The sequence below is a fragment of the Clarias gariepinus genome, chromosome 5 (assembly GCF_024256425.1).
Source record: "Clarias gariepinus isolate MV-2021 ecotype Netherlands chromosome 5, CGAR_prim_01v2, whole genome shotgun sequence".
In the NCBI taxonomy this organism is placed as follows: Eukaryota; Metazoa; Chordata; class Actinopteri; order Siluriformes; family Clariidae; genus Clarias; species Clarias gariepinus.
Genome location: NC_071104.1, coordinates 16,852,253 through 16,868,779, shown reverse-complemented (window position 1 = coordinate 16,868,779; position 16,527 = coordinate 16,852,253). Strand labels below are relative to the sequence as shown.

The following is a 16,527-nucleotide window of genomic DNA, read 5'->3' as shown; positions in this document are numbered from 1 at the left end:
ATAGTGATATACTGCAGTTCTGTGATGCCTGGATAACAGTAAGAATGGCCGAATATGCCTTCATGTTTGAATGCCAAGAACTTTCAACAAAGTTCAAAAGTGACATGTGACAAGAAACAGGATTGTTTCCTTCCTCTCTGACCTTTGAACAGTTTTGAGAATGGTTAGACTCCACCTCTTCTAAACAGTACATTAGGGTGGGTATCAAGCACAGAAAACACTTTATTCAACTCCATTGCTCATGTAATGAGCCTTTCCAGACAGAGGACGATCCTTTGACCTAGAAGGATTTAAATATGAGAAACTTACCAACTTGCCTCGGACTGAAGAAGCTACTTGGATGAGTAGTGAATGTTTTTATCTAACAAGAAAGTCCAGTTGCAACGACTCAACTCACGGACTTTCTCCAGCCACACATTCATTGAAATGTACAAGACTTATTGAGGATTTATACTGTTCATTAGCCACATGACATTTCCGGAGGTGAGTGCAGCTCATTTAGAGCCAAATACAGTAAGTTGTAAGATGTGCTTGTTGCAAATGAATTCAAGAGCAAAACCTTTAAGGTTTTTGCCCTAATGGAGGTCCTTCAATTCATCACTTAAATCATTTCTCAAATTAGCCCCCCACATTTGTATTTCTATAAAGTATGGGATAATATACATAGATCTCAGTTTAGTGTGATTCTGATGTTTAAGCATGTATAAGTGTGTCTACATTTTTTAAACATATAATATGAACTTAGGATTTCTTTCCACAGGCTGGTCAGCACATTCCAGCACCCTTCTTGTCACACCCTTAGTTAGGACCAGCAGCTTTTGTTGGGGAAACAACATGTTGTACTTTATAAATCAAGTTAATTGTAATCAAATTACAAATCTTGGCTACAGCCTGGTGAATAGTTATTAAGTGTATTAAAGCCTTGTATAACCCTGTAACCTAGTTTAATCAAAATGCTTTGATATTTATTTTCTTGTATTCATGGTTTCTGCTTCCCTGGATTCAACCAGCCACACACAATTTTTAGAAAACAACTCCAGAATAAAGTTTTTCAGACATGGATTTCCACACAATGATCACTATGCTGTTAGTATTTCTAACTAAAGCACCTGCTCCACCTTTTGCACATACCAGAAAACAAAGACAAAGCACATAATCCTAGACAGACCTGTTTCTGTGTGCTGAAAAGCAGAATAAATGTTAGCTTGTTTCCTAATTGTTCCCCCTTTCCCTTACACGGTGGGGTTTTACAGTGATTTAAAAGAGAGGTCATTATTTCCTAAACAATACAGTATAACAGCCATTCACTGTAAAGATTAAGGTTCCTTACTAGATTATTTAACAATAACCGAGTGGAGAAGAGGTGTTTAAGATCCAATTTTTAGGAACAAGGAAGATGTGCAGATCTGCACTTGTTAATCTTTGAGTAGCAGTACGGCTTCATGCCAAGAAAGAATAGGACAGATACCATGTTTGCTATGAGAATACTGATTGAAAAGTATAGAGAAGGTCAGAAAGAGTTTGTGTGCTTGGATCTAGAGACAGGGTGCCCAGAGATGAACTGTAGTATTGCATGAGAAGTCAGGAGAGAAGTATGTAAAGGTAGTGCAAGATATGTACAAGGACAATGGTAAAGCCTTGTTGTTTAAGGCAGAGATGGGACTGAACCAGAGATTAGCCTATGATGCACTGGAGAGAAGAGGCACGAAGATCAGTAGAAGCAAGTAAATGAAAGAGAGGGTGGTGAAAAGATTTCTGTTAAAAATATATTAGTATTTAGTTTATATTATTGGACTTTATTTGTGTCTTTTTTTTTCTTTCTTTTTTTTTTGCACATTGTCAGAAATATCTGAGCTAGCTCCAGAGCAAAGTATGTAGGTGGACCAGTCCTTCAAGTGTATTTTATATCAGGGACCGCCGCATGATTATGTTTCATGGTATGCAAGAGCTGCCTGAAACAGAAAAACAGATATAGTAGGTATTTAATCATCACTTAAATATTGTCAGTGACACAGCTGTATCATTCTTTTGATTATGATGCGGGCAGCTACAGAAAGCTAGTGAAGGGAGTGGAGAAGTAAAGTTAAGTACAGTAGTCAAGTATGCTTTTGTCATTAAAGCATGTACAGTTCAGTACACAGTAAAATGAAATAAAGTTCCTCCAGGACCAAGGTGCTACATACACAACATAAACTAACAGCATAAATGATGGCGCAAGCTTTTGTCAAACTTGAAAGTGTAGATTATGGAGCAGAGGCTTCAGGAAATAAAACTTGCTTGAATGTAAACACTCCTGGTGTTCCAGTAGTTTTTGATTCATGACTAACCTGTCTTGGTAGTTTCTGGGATGTTACTGACAGCTTGGATATTTTTCCCAATAGCTTGTACCATTTATAACCTTACTAATTAATGTACTATCATCATCATTAGATTATTATTATTATTTAGGAACTAATATATATATATATATATCAGGTACTGCATTTCCTTGCTAAATACCTAATTAAAATATGCCTAAAATGTTTGTATGTGTTTCATGTCATTTTTTCTGTCAGGTTGTCCAGAGTTCCATACTGAGATTACCTGATGGCTAATTAACTCTGTGTATTGGGATTGTGGCACCCAGTCATGGACAGACACATACCCAGATTATCACTTATCTTTATTTTATTGGCACTATTAGGATTTATACTGCTCATTAGAAACATTAAATCTCTGGAGGTGAGTACAAATGACCACACAAGCAGCTGATGTGTTTTGTTCCAAATGTATTTCATAACAATAAACTTTGTTTTTATTAAACTTTGTGGAAAAAAAACAGGTTTTCTTCACTGGGGATTCTTTATGTGACTCAAATTTCTCACTTAAACTTTGCCTGAAAATTTGTAATCTTATAACCTATTTACTGTCAGTGAGGAGTTAAGTGCTCACAGTGAGGATTTAACATAGAAATTGCACAGGTTGGGTTTTTTTTAGACTTCAGACATAATTATAGATGTAATTTACATTGTAATAATTAATTGTAGTAATTTACATTTACTATATTTACAGGTTATGTAAGATGTGATTTGTAAAACAGAGATGTGTCTCAGTTAAGTGTGATTCTGACCTAGAATTTTAGTCCTTTCTTTTAAGTGGTATTGGCTTGAGCAAAAACTGCAATTAACATTTTGAACCACAATATGTCATGCTAAATATTTTGTTCTGGGGATTGTAAATATGCTACAAACATGACAATATTAATACTTTTATTAATTAAAATTGCAAGAACATTGTTCCTCACAGGCAGTACATCAGAGGAGACAGCATCCTAATTGGTCTTAATTTTTATGAACAACAGTTATTTAAAGAATATAAATGCTTTGTCAGCAAACCCTTAAACCACATTTTCAAATGAATAAAAACATGGCTATTCTTTATTAGTTATACCAGGCAAAATAAGGAATGAAAAAAAAAACAATTTTATGATCTTACTTTAGTACTGTATGTCATATACTGTATAGCACACTGGTTGTGAACACAATTAACTGTTTCCACACATCTATTGTGTATTAAAAGAATAAAGTGCAAAATTACATAATGAATTAAATCAAATGCTTGTTTAAAGCAACCACGCAATATGGCTGGATGTCAATATGTTCCCAAATGTAATCATATTCGTAGTCAATTAAGTGATAATTACTTTAAGCAGCAAGTCCAGCACATATTATGTGAGCAATAAACTGGAGTTCTAGCAGGTGTTTAATTAAATGTTTTCCATCTTTTCATACAATATATCATTGTATTAGGTGCATTTATCTTTAATAATTGCTTGCTGTTACGTTTCTTTTCAGGCTAAATGTTCATTTGTAATACAGTACATTACAACGCATTACATTTGACAGGAGCGATGTTGGGTGAAACGCCTTACAAAGTAACGCTTTAGAGTACTTGGATTACTTTTTTAGGTGTAACGAGTAATCTAATGTGTTAAGTACTCAGTTATTAAGTTATATTTTTTTTTAAATGTAATCCGTTATTCAGACAATTTATGTAATCTGTGAGCCAGACAGCAGTGTGTGTGTCATCCTACAAGCCCCGTCCCCGATAACAATTACAAAGTAATTAGTTACTTTAAAAAGTAACGTCCCACAACACTGGACAGGGGAGGAATTTTATTATATACATAGATAATACAGTGGAACCTCAGATTGCAAGTAACACGGTTTGTGAGTGTTCCGCAAGACGAGCAAAGATTTTTAATAAATTTTGACTTGGAAAACGAATAAGGCCATATCCACAAGTAGCCAGGTATTTTTAACAATTTTTTTTTCATCTGCGGTTTTCGCCTTTCGTCCACACATTTACATTTACATTTAGGCAATTGGCAGACCTCCACACGCAAACGCAGTTTTGGTTGTTGAAAATGGAGCTTTTGGAAAACTTCGTCCAAAGTGAAGATTTTCCAAAACTTCATTTTCAGTTGTGTGGTAAACATGTGACTGTGTGAACGTTGCTTACTTTTTACATGCGTGTACATACACGCACAGTTACTCACACATTATGTTAATGAACAGAGGAGCCTAAATGTACTACTAAGCTCACTGCTGCTACATACTGTACAAAACTCCGACGACACAGACCCCTTAGACAGCAATGGCTGTTTCAGACGAGACCCATCGGACTTCTATAAAGCGCAACAGGTAATGAAGTTTTGTCTAGGCTTCCGATTGGCCCCCTGTTAATTAAGGAGGCTCCTAAGAGCACTTATCAGGACGTTTTGCGTTTTCATGTGGACAAAGATATTTTTTAAACATGTCGTGTGGATATAATTAATAAAAAAAAACAAAGAAGAAAAATCTCAGTTTTTAAAAATACCCAGCCTTGTGTGGACATGGCCTAGGTCTTGGTTTACAAGTACCAAGTATCATGCTTCTTGTTTTGACGCCGAGCTTCACGTGATCACAGCTTAGCCAATGGTTTTTCTCTCTCTTGCGCTACGAAATTGTGGGTAATCGTCTCCCCTGCTTTAGTGCGCGTCTCTCACTTATATAATCAACATCCGTGCACGTGTGTACTGTTTTATATAACACTGTGACCATGTGTGTATGCGTAAAACATCTTTTATTTTGTGTTTGTATGCGTAGTTTTTTTGCATTATTTTGTGTTTAGACACCATCTCCCTTCACACGCACACACATATACACACACACACACATAAATGTAAACACTTATCTGTCAAGATTTATTAAAGGTAAAATGCAGGTTAATTTGTTTTATTTTTACTTTATATTTTGTATTAATTCTTTTTATGTATTTATGTTTACAAGTTTTTTTTTTTAACACGAGTCTGCTTCTGGAACAAATTATGCTCTTAATCCAAGGTTCCACTGTATATATATTATATTATATTATATTATATTATCGGCTATGAGATTACTATTAAAAAAAGAAAGCTATTCTAAGACTCTTTTACATTTAAAAAATGGACAATATTTGCAAATGTAAACTACCTACAGGTAATTTGATTAATCTTTGAATAAAGGTAATTTTCTTAAATATTGATGCCCATTTAAATAAAGTTGCAAACTGTAAATATGACCCCATATCAGTGGCATTGTTTTATCTTTCTCTTCTCTACTTTGAAAATGTCATCTATTAGGAAGTACATTCAAGATACACCATTAGGTCAGACAAGCATTAATATAATTCACGTTGAAGGGTGTGCCAGGTTGAAAAGAAACTTTTAATAGATACATCAAAATAAATTTAGGATTAATAACAAATTTGACAGCTAAATGTACTGCTAGTGTTTTTTGGGGGGATTTGTATGTGGTGCTACTGTATGTTTGCGCATTGGATGTACTCCAAAGTAAATGTACTTTTTTCACTATTTACAGAAATTAAATAGTCAATTAATGTCAACCTCCTACAAAACACAGAGCAACATCCACTCAGCCGTTAAGCCTCATAAAATCTTGTGGCCCTTCATGGTAAAGCATACACATTGTGCGCAGATTGGCCAGAAGCCCACAGCACAAGAGGCCAAAGAAGAGCAAATTCTACTCAATTCCATTGCATGGCCAGGTCCCCTGGTGCAAGGCCTGCCTGTGGAGTTTAGCAGTGACCCTGCCAAGAGTTATTTTGTGATTCAGGGGCCCGCAGAGCAGCACATAGGTGGTCAGCTTGTGGTTCATGTCTATATGCAGAACTTCTTGGGCCTGCCTAAGAAACATGGTGGAGATTTCCTGATAGCCCGGCTGCATTCACCTGAGTTAGGTGCTGGAGTTGCAGGGAAGGTTTACGATCAACAAAATGGAAACTATACTGTGTTGTTCCCATTATTGTGGACTGGAGTAGTGTGGGTGGAAATCACCATGGTGCACCCGAGTGAGGCAGTGGTGGTACTTAAGAGGTTGCACAAGGAGCACCCAAACAGAGGAATTTTCAAAAGTCTGTTCCGCTCTGGTGAGGTCTCAGAGACAAGATTATGTAAAATGTGCCTACCGCTGAACCATCAACCACTCTGCAACTATACTGATCCTGAAACTGGAGAGCCCTGGTTCTGCTTCAAACCAAAGATGCTAGGCTGTGACACACGAGTTACACATTATAAAACAGACATAAAGCAAAAACTCATAACAGAATATGAAGAACAGTTCTTCCAGAGGTAAGACAGATTTTTATTTTTTTTGTATATAGATTAGTTTTATGGTTATAGAAAAAAGAAATAAAAGATAAAAAAGTATTATAAAAAGCAATACTTGAGAAATTGATGATCCCCTAAAGCGTGATATTTTTAAATAATGAAACAATACTTAGTGCAGATGTTTGCCACCTTAAGTATTGTTTGCTGTTATACAAAAACAGTCATACCCTAAAGCATGACATTTTTAAATTTGTAAATAAGAAAACAGTATTGTCTCCTCCACATAAAAATTACACAAACAATTACTTTGTTTCAGTGGTCTGAACCTCAAATGTCCTATAGATGCATCAGGGATGGGCAATGTGACTGTGTTACCTGCTGAAGGTAAATATTGATTTTATTTTGTATTTTATTCCAACCTACAATATTAAATAATAATAATAATAATAATAACCTTATATAACATACTGTCATAACAGAAAAATACAAACAAAAAAATAGGCCATGTATTTCTAAAAGCTCATTGTTTAATGGTGGGTCAGCACCTTTTTCCTCTGTATTCTCTCTCTCTCTCTCTCTCTCTCTCTCTCTCACACACACACACACACACACACACACACACACACAGTTCTCTTTTAAATGCACCAGTAGTTTCAGGACATTCCAAATTATTGTATTGGTGATGCTCAATGCTTGTGCAGTGGCTCTGAATGATTTTTTTAATTTTTATTTCTCTGTTCATGTTTTTTCAATGCTTTCAATAAGGCAAACAGGCAAAATCTTGGGTTTAAACCAAAGGTAAACCGGTTGAACCCTAGGGAACGGATTTTTTTTTTAACTCCTCAATGTCCTTGATGTATAGCAAAAACAAAAAAAAGTGATTGTTTATACTAATTACCCAATACATTTGAAAGGAAAGTAGCTATGTATATATTAGTCATGACAATTAGAAAATTGCTTCATAACATTTTTGTCTTAGCAAGACAGGAACCAGTTGCTTAGGGTAGAAACGACACAATGGGGGAGGACACTGCTGGTAGGGAAGTATTTTCTGCTCTTTGAACCTGCTTCCCCCAAACCAGCTCAGTGGAGTTCAGATCTGTTGGTTGAGCTGGCCAAGCCATCACCAAGAGTCTCCCAGCAGCTTCCCCAGATATTTCTTACACAACCACAAAGAATGCTGAAGTCATTTTCTTGCAGCAAAATGAAGTTATCCTTTATCAGTATAATGCAGATTCAGGATACTTTGCAAACAATGTCAAATTGCCAAAGAGTCCTCAGATAATCACATTTCCACATTTATGATTCAATTATGGTGTTAGGCAGGCATCTGCCGTATGTCTTTTGCTTGGATCCAAACATCTCCTTAGACTCTATAGTTCCCAAGATTTTGTTCCAGTCATTTAAAGTCCACTGTTTGTGCATCTTACCCCAATACAAACTTTCTTTTTAAATTGCTTATCTTTGTAGGGGCATGGTCTTGGCAACTCTGTCCAAAAGGTCTAGAAAAACAGATCATTGCAAAATCTTCAAGTTGAACACTGATGGTAGTTGTTTTATAAACAGAATTTTAAAAGTTTGACCTGCTAATTAAATTTTTATAGATGAATGATGTAAACCTTTTCCATGTTTTTAATGATCTGTTTTTCTAGAAAATTTTTCATTTCAATGTAAATATGCAATGATGTTTACAAACATTATACAGTGGAACCTTGGATTACGATTCATTCCAGATTTTACTCGTAAAGCAAATTGTCCTATAAGAAATAATGGAAACTCAAATTATTTGTTCCACAGCCCAAAAAAAATAATAAATAAAGATAATTAATATAAAATAAAAGTAAAAATAAAACAAATTCACCTGAACTTTACCTTTTAAAGAAAGTAAAAATAAATCCAGACAGATAAGTGTTTCCGTTCATGTGCGCAGGCCCATGTACATGTGTGAAGCTAAAGTAAGAGGAAACTCTTACTTTCGACCCCTCCTGTCTCCCCCTTCTCATCTAACACAGTAAACGTTTCTCCTCACTTATTTAAATTTTAGACACACACACACAAACTAATAGACAGATAAAAAAGGTTTGTCAAAAAATTAGCAAGGAACATCGCTAATGACACTTACCTAAGCGCATACTAACGGGAGCACTGCTGTAAAGTACTGTAAAACAAACAAAAAAAAAATAACCTGCACTTTACCTTTGAAAAGAATCGTGACAGAGCAGTGTTTGTGTGTAGAGCAGAGAGTATGTGTGTGAAGCAGAGAGGGAGTGTGGTGTGTGTAAAGGCGAGAAAGAGTGTGTGCGTGTGTGAAGGGGCACGGTGTCAAATTACACGCGCATACATATGACAGGCTAAAACAGAGAGGGAGAAAATTTTTAACCTCTCTAATAAGACTTTCTTTTGCTTTACACGTGCGCACACATGTTATAAAAAACAGGACTTGCGCACTGTACACATGCTTACAATCATTAAATAAAATGTTTTACACACACACGGTTACAGTGTTATAGTAAACAGTACACGCGTGCACGAATGTTTATTATACCAGTGAGAGACACGCACTTAGACCCAGCAGGGGAGACGATTACCCACAATTCCGCAGCGCAAGAGAAAGAAAAAACATTGTCTCAGTTGGTATCATGTGATGCTCGGCGTCAAAACAAGAAGTGCATGCGTGATACTCGGTACTCGTAAACCAAGACTTGTTTTTCAAGTCAAGACTTATTGAAAAATCTATGCTCGTCTTGCGGAACACTCGCAAACCGCGTTATTGGCAATCCGAGGTTTTACTGTATTTATATGCCAGTATTATCATTTTTGCCCTCTTTATATATCTCCCTAAAAGAGCAAACAAAAGTGAAAAACTATCAGACTGCTTCTGGATATTATTATAATGATTCCTGGATGCCTTTGAACGCCATGGATATGCAGCAGTTTAGGGACTCAGCAGCCATAACCAATTGTCTTAAAGGGAAGATTGTATATATGCTTGGAGATTCAACTGTACGGCAGTGGTTTCAGTACCTCACTGCATTTGTTCCTAGTAAGAAAAAAATCTTAAATTAATAATGATTTCTTTTGCGCATACTTTTCTATGAATTTTGAGAAAGCTTACTTATTTTACATTTTTTAAATAAATTTTATCCTGTGATTTTCTCTTTACTTTCTGCCCTCCACAGACCTGAAAAGGTTTGATCTCTACAGTTCAAAGAAAGACGGGCCATTTGTGGCTGTGGACAGTAACAACAACATTATGGTCAGCTACCGCTCCCATGGCCCACCCCTTTATTTTAATACACTGTTCACTTCTGAACTGCGCTATGTTTCAAATGAGCTAGACAGGATTGAGGGTGGGCCAAATATTGTGGTACTTTTAAGTGTGGGGGCTCATTTTAACTCCTACCCTGTTGAGGTTTATATACGGAGACTCCGGCACATCCGCAGGGCCGTGGTGCGGCTGCTGAAACGTGAGCCAGCTACTTTAGTAATGATCCGCACTATCAACATGAGGGAACTAAACTTAGAGATCAGCTTGTCGAACAGTGACTGGTTCTCTCTGCAGCAGAATGCTGTACTACAAGCTATGTTTAAAGGACTTAAAATAAAGATCCTGGATGCCTGGGAGATGACTTTGGCCCACTACCTACCTCATGCCATACATCCACCCCCCGCTATTATCGGAAATATGATGGATCTAATCCTCTCTTGTATCTGTGCATCTGAAAAACCAACAAGTGTTTAAAAATCTTGTGTAACAGATTCTTTAATGTGCACTCACCAGCTGGGTTAGGTACGTTATGTCTTCAGAATTGCATTCATTTCTTGTCTTCGTAGCAAGCATGCTGGAAAAATTCCCTAGATATTAATGCTAAATAAAAATCCTGACGTTATTATTTATTTTTTTATTTATTTTTTTTTTTGGGGGGGGGGGGGGGGGGGGGGGGGGTAATGAAAGTGCTATGACCAGAGCCTTGCTTCATAAAAAATTGTTTATTGTCAGCAGGGCCAAAATGGGACTGATTTTCTACAAAGGACTAAAACTGCCAAATCAGAAAAAAAAAAATAATAATAATAATAATACATACATGCATACATACATACATACATACATACATACATACAATTTACATATTCATTTGACAAATTACTTTAAAGCAATTATTTTTGTTTTGTCTGGGTTTTATTTTTTTCTATTTATAAATTTAAAGAAAAGAAAATACAGATACAAGACCGAACTTCCTACGGAATCTTTATTTCTGAGCAGGAAGAGACATCCCGAAACTGCGCACAATCACTCCTGGAGTCTGTTGCCAAACTGCTAACCCCCAAGCCTGAAATAGGCTTACATACAACACACTGAACTTTTGGGAATTGGATAGTGTCCATCCCTTCTAAAGTGAATGGTAGGATGAGTACTGAACATTTTTATGACCACACAGTACAGAACATTTTCTTCAGTTTTTCAAAAATAAGAACAATCAACTGATTCATAAATCAATGATTTGATCTTGAAAAATGTTGCCAGGAAAACATGCATGAATTATTTATTACCAGGGCATTAAAGATTACAGATTACTAAAATCTTTCAAGGCTCAAGAAAGACAAGCACTATATATCTATATATATTAGATAAAGAAATGAAAAGTCTCAGAACAGTATCATTTTAATGGTTGGTTTATTTTAACAGTGACAGATACTGTAGCACATCAAAAGGAAAATTGAAAAAATAACTAAATAGAAGATAGAAATTGATTTGAATTTCATTGAGTGAAATAAGTATTTGAACCCCTACCAATCATTAAGAGTTCTTCCCAGAGGCTCCCACAGAGTTGTTAGACAATCCTACTTAATTAGTCACCCTCATTAAAGACACCTGTCTTAACTAGTCACCTGTATAAAATATACCTGTGCACAGAATCTATCAATCAAGCAGACTCCAAACTCCTCAACATGGGAAAGACCAAAGAGCTGTCCAAGGATGTCAGAGACCAAGTTGTAGACCTGCACAAGGCTGGAATGGGCTACAAAACAATTAGCGAGGAATCTGGGAGAGAAGGTGACAACTGCTGGTGCAATTGTTAGAAAATGGAAGGAGCACAAAATGACCATCAATCGACCTGGGTATGGGGCTCCATGGAAGATCGCACCTCGTGGGGTGTCAATGATTCTAAGAAGGGTGAGAAATCATCCTAGAACTACACAGAAGGAGTTAGTTAATGACCTCAGTCACCAAGAAAACCATTGGAAACACATTACATCACAATGGATTTAAGAAGGCACATGTGCAGGCCTGTCTGAAGTTTGCTAATAAACACCTGAATTATTCAGAGAGTGACTGGGAGAAGGTGCTGTGGTCAGATGAGACCAAAATTAAGCTCTTTGGCATTAACTCACCTTGCCATGTGACCCCCAAAACATACCTATGACCCCCAAAACACCGTCCCCACCATCAAGCATGGAGGTGAAAACATTTGGGGGTGTTTTTCTGCTAAGGGGACAAGACAACTTCACAGCATCAACAGGAAAATGGACAGAGAAATGTATCGTAAAATCCTGAGTGACAACCTTCTTCCCTCGGCCAGGAAACTGAAAATGGGTCGTGGATGGGTGTTCCAGCACGACAATGACCCAAAACATACAGCAAAGGCAACAAAGGAGTGACTCAAGAAGACGCACATTAAGGTCATGGAGAGGCCTAGTCAGTCTCCGGACTTTAATTCAATAGAAAACCTATGAAGGGAGCTAAAACTCAAAGTTGCACAGAGACAGCCTCGAAACCTTAGTGAAGTAGAGATGATCTGCAAAGAGGAGTGGACAAATATTCCTTCTAAAATATGCGCAAACTTGGTCATCAATTATAAGAAACGCTTGACCTCTGTGCTTGCAAACAAGTGTTTGGCACTAAGTATTAAGTCTTTTTTTGTTGGAGGGTTTAAATACTTATTTCACTTAATAAAATGCTAATCAGTTTTTATTTTTTATTTAAAGTTATTTTTTCAATTTTCCATTTGATGTGCTGTCACTGTTATAATAAACCCACCATTAAAATGATACTGTTCTGAGACTCATTTCTTTGTCATTGGACAAACTTACAGTACAAAATCAGCGAGGGGTCAAATAATTATTTCCTCCACTTTTATCACCCTGTAATTCTGCAAGTTCTTTTACTTAGAAATCATGGAGGGGTCTATAATTTTCAGCATATATGCATTTCCACTGTGAGAGACAATCTAAAAAGAAAAATCCGGAAATCATTGTATGATTCATTATTACTATGTCAAATAAGTATTTGATCACTTGCTTATCAGCCAGATTTCTGACCCTCAAAGACCTGTTATTTTGCATTTAAATAGTCCAGCCACACTCTGCTCATGATTCTAAATTAGAAGCACCTGTTTAAGGTCGTTAGCTGTCATAAAGACACCTGTGCACCCCACAAGTCTAAGTAGCAACATGGGCAAAACCGAAGAGCTCTCAAAAGACACAAGAGACAAAATTGTAGACCTTCACAAAGCTGGAAAGGGCTACGGGGCAATTGCCAGCAGCTTGTTGAAAAAAAAACAACTGTTTGAGCAATTGTCAGAAAATGGAAGAGGCTAATGATAACAATGTCCCTCGGACTGAGGCACCATGGCCGATCTCTCCTCGTGGGGTATCAATGATGCTAAGAATGGTGAGGAATCAGCCCAGAACTACACAGGAGGAGCCTTGAAGAGAGCTGGGACCATCGTTTTCAAGGCTACTATCAGTAATACACTAAGACGTCATGGTTTAAAATCGTGCATCGCCAGAAGGTTCCCGTGCCAAAGTCAATCCATGTCCAGGCCTGTCTGAAGTTTGCCAGGGACCATCTGGATGATCCAGAGGAGTCATGGGAGAAAGTCCCATGGTCACATGAGACCAAAATACAACTTTTTGGTCTTAACTCTATTCGCCGTGTTTGGAGGAAGAAGAAAGATGAGTATCATCCCAATAATACCATACCTACAGTCAAGCATGGGGCTTGAAGCATCATGCTCTAGGGGGGTTTTTATGCACAGGGGACATGACGACTCCACTGTATTAAGGAGAGAATAAACGGTGCTATGTATTGTGACATATTGGGCAAAAACCTCCTCTCAGTCAAAGCATTAAAGATGGCTGGGTCTTTCAACATGACAATGACCCAAAGCACACAGCCAGGAAAACCAAGGAGTGGCTCCGTAAGAAAAATATCAAGGTTTTGGAGTGGCCTAGCCAGTCTCCAGACCTAAATCAAATAGAAAATCTTTGGAGGGAGCAGAAACTCTGTGTTGCTCAGCGACAGCCCCAAAACCTGACAGATCTAGAGAAGATCTGTATGGAGAAGTGGGCCAAAATCCATCCTGCAGTGTGTGCAAACCTAGTGAAGAACAACAGAACCCATTTGACCTCTGTAATTGTTAACAAAGGCTTCTGTACCAAATATTAAAATTTTTTGACTCAAGTGATCAAATATTTATTTGACACAGTAATTCACAAATAATTTTTTTCAAAATCATACAATGTGATTTCCGGATCTTTCTTTTTAGATTCTGTCTCTCACAGTGGAAATGCACCTATGCTGAAAATTGTAGATCCCTCCATGATTTCTAAGTAAAAGACCTTGCAAAATCACAGGGTGATCAAATACTTATTGACCTCACTGTATATACATATATATACATACATATATACATATACTGTATATATACATATCCATCTAGTCTATCCAGTTCAAGTTTCGATTTTTGGTGTAGGGTGAGATGCTTTTCTACTTACAGTACTGTAGAGCCAGTGCGTACCACAGCACAGGCTGCCTAAGAAACTTTAACAACCTCCATATCACTGCTTAATAAAAGTTTTTGTAAATAAATGTAGGAATTTCAAATAAAAAAAAATTATATTTATATTACAGATTATTAAAACAAATATTATATATTTATACAAATATTCATAAATATATATATATATATATATATATATATAATTACAGATTATATATATATATATAATATTTGTTTTAATAATCTGTAATTATATAGGCCTATATACACATAAACAGTATATATACACACACACACACACACACACACAACAAGCATATAAGCATATATTTTTTAATTTAGGTTTTCTGTTTCATTAACAGCACTTATGCCTATTCAAAGAACTGTTTTGCTTGAGCACCCTCAGGTGGCAGAATGTGTAAAACTGCATTTGATTACTGGTGTTCAAAATCCGCATGAACTTATTATTACTTATTATTACTGAATACAGTATTTTACACTAACAATTACGGGAAATGGGTTAGGAACCCTAAAACAATAGTGCTGAATCCTCAACTTTGTGGAAGAAATTCCCACATACAGTTTTTATTAGTCTAAAACAAAGAAAGTGGACTTAAGATTTACTTAAACCCTTTTCAGTGATATTTACCTTTCAACCTCATAGCAAACAGATATACCAGGGACTAATTTATGGTCATACTGTACATTACCCAGATGAGCATGAATTTCCCTTTGTATTTGGTTCCTTTCAAGGTTTTGATTTGATTGTCGATTGTCATCTCATGGAGTTTTTTCCAATTATCTTATACAGTTTGCTCATCACGGACAAACTGATAGTTTTAGTTTATACTTTTTCCATACATGTTCTAGTTTATTTACATAAATTCTTAATTCTTTAAAGCTTTTTTGCAACATTGACCACCGTAAAATGTTTTGCACAAATAAAATTTTATTTAATGTAATTAAATATTCCAGGACTGAAAATTATGAATAGTTCTGAAAGCATGAGGAATCTTTTTCAACACATTGCACACCATAATCAAAAGCAAAAAGCAGTCCAAGAAAATCTTAGTGTGCGACTATTTTGGCCAGGCAGTATATATTCTGCCACCTGAGGGCACTGAGGCAACACGTTTAGCCAAATAGGCATACAGTACTTGTGTTTAATTTTCAATTTTAATCTGCTCTACTGCAAAACTGACAAGCACCTTTTTTGACCAGTGCAAAAAGAAAAAGCATTACTGTTCACTAACTTGCCTTATGTTTAAGGCCACAACAACTAATAAACAAAATCAAAAATAGTATATTGTAGTTGGCAAAACAAAATGAGCAAAATTTATTTTTGCATTGAAGTGCTTCAGTTTCACACTAGTACAAGTTAAAGAAGTTTTTTAAACAGCATGTTTCTTAAGTTTCCTAAAAAAATGTTTTTGGTATTTATATAAATAAAGGGTTTGTCTGTACATTGGTCAGAACTCGCTTTTTATTACTGAAATTTTTACATTTCATACATTGGAGGAAAAATTTTTCTCTATATGTCTGTCTGTCCAGCCGATTTCGTCACAGCATCACACAAAACTAGCTGGACAGAATTAAATGAAACTTCGGCATTTGCCTAAAGTTAATTCGGTGCCATAAATGAAACTAAAATGCTAGTAGAAGGGGCGTTATGAGCAGTAATGTTCTAGATTACGTCACAGCAGCCAGCACTTCGAGATAGGCATGGTCATACTGTATGTGTCACTCAACAGAGCGAGTTAACGCAATAGCCTACTGTAAATACAAAGAGAATGCGGGAGACAGGACGACTATAATGCATCGACTAAGCCTCACGAAACATAAACGAACACGCAACACAGCATGGCTTACTAAAAAAAAAAGGCAAGTCGACTCTGATAACTGAACCTTAAAAGATGATTGGACAGATCAATTTATGTTTATTCTTCCTGTGGGAAGTTTTTCATGTGTTCCTGAAAAGGCACTCCTTAAAAGCAGTAATGGGAAGCACCACCAAGGTTGTTAGACCACATTCTTTTGCACTAAAATTAAAATGTTATGAACAGTTATAGTATGGGACAGATTTAATAATCTACTTTAAACAGTTGAGTGGATTTG

General features: G+C 36.3%; 1 protein-coding gene across 1 annotated transcript; it reads left to right on the top strand.

Moving 5' to 3' along the window:
* The first annotated feature begins 251 nt into the window (after positions 1-251).
* On the top strand, positions 252-10,375 carry LOC128523812 (NXPE family member 3-like). Its single transcript, XM_053495950.1, has 7 exons — positions 252-483; positions 2,556-2,721; positions 5,880-6,649; positions 6,945-7,012; positions 8,891-8,895; positions 9,476-9,671; positions 9,808-10,375. The coding sequence occupies exons 2-7, from the start codon at positions 2,629-2,631 to the stop codon at positions 10,368-10,370; spliced, it is 1,695 nt and encodes a 564-aa protein (XP_053351925.1). The 5' UTR covers positions 252-483; positions 2,556-2,628; the 3' UTR covers positions 10,371-10,375.
* Positions 10,376-16,527: the final 6,152 nt, after the last annotated feature.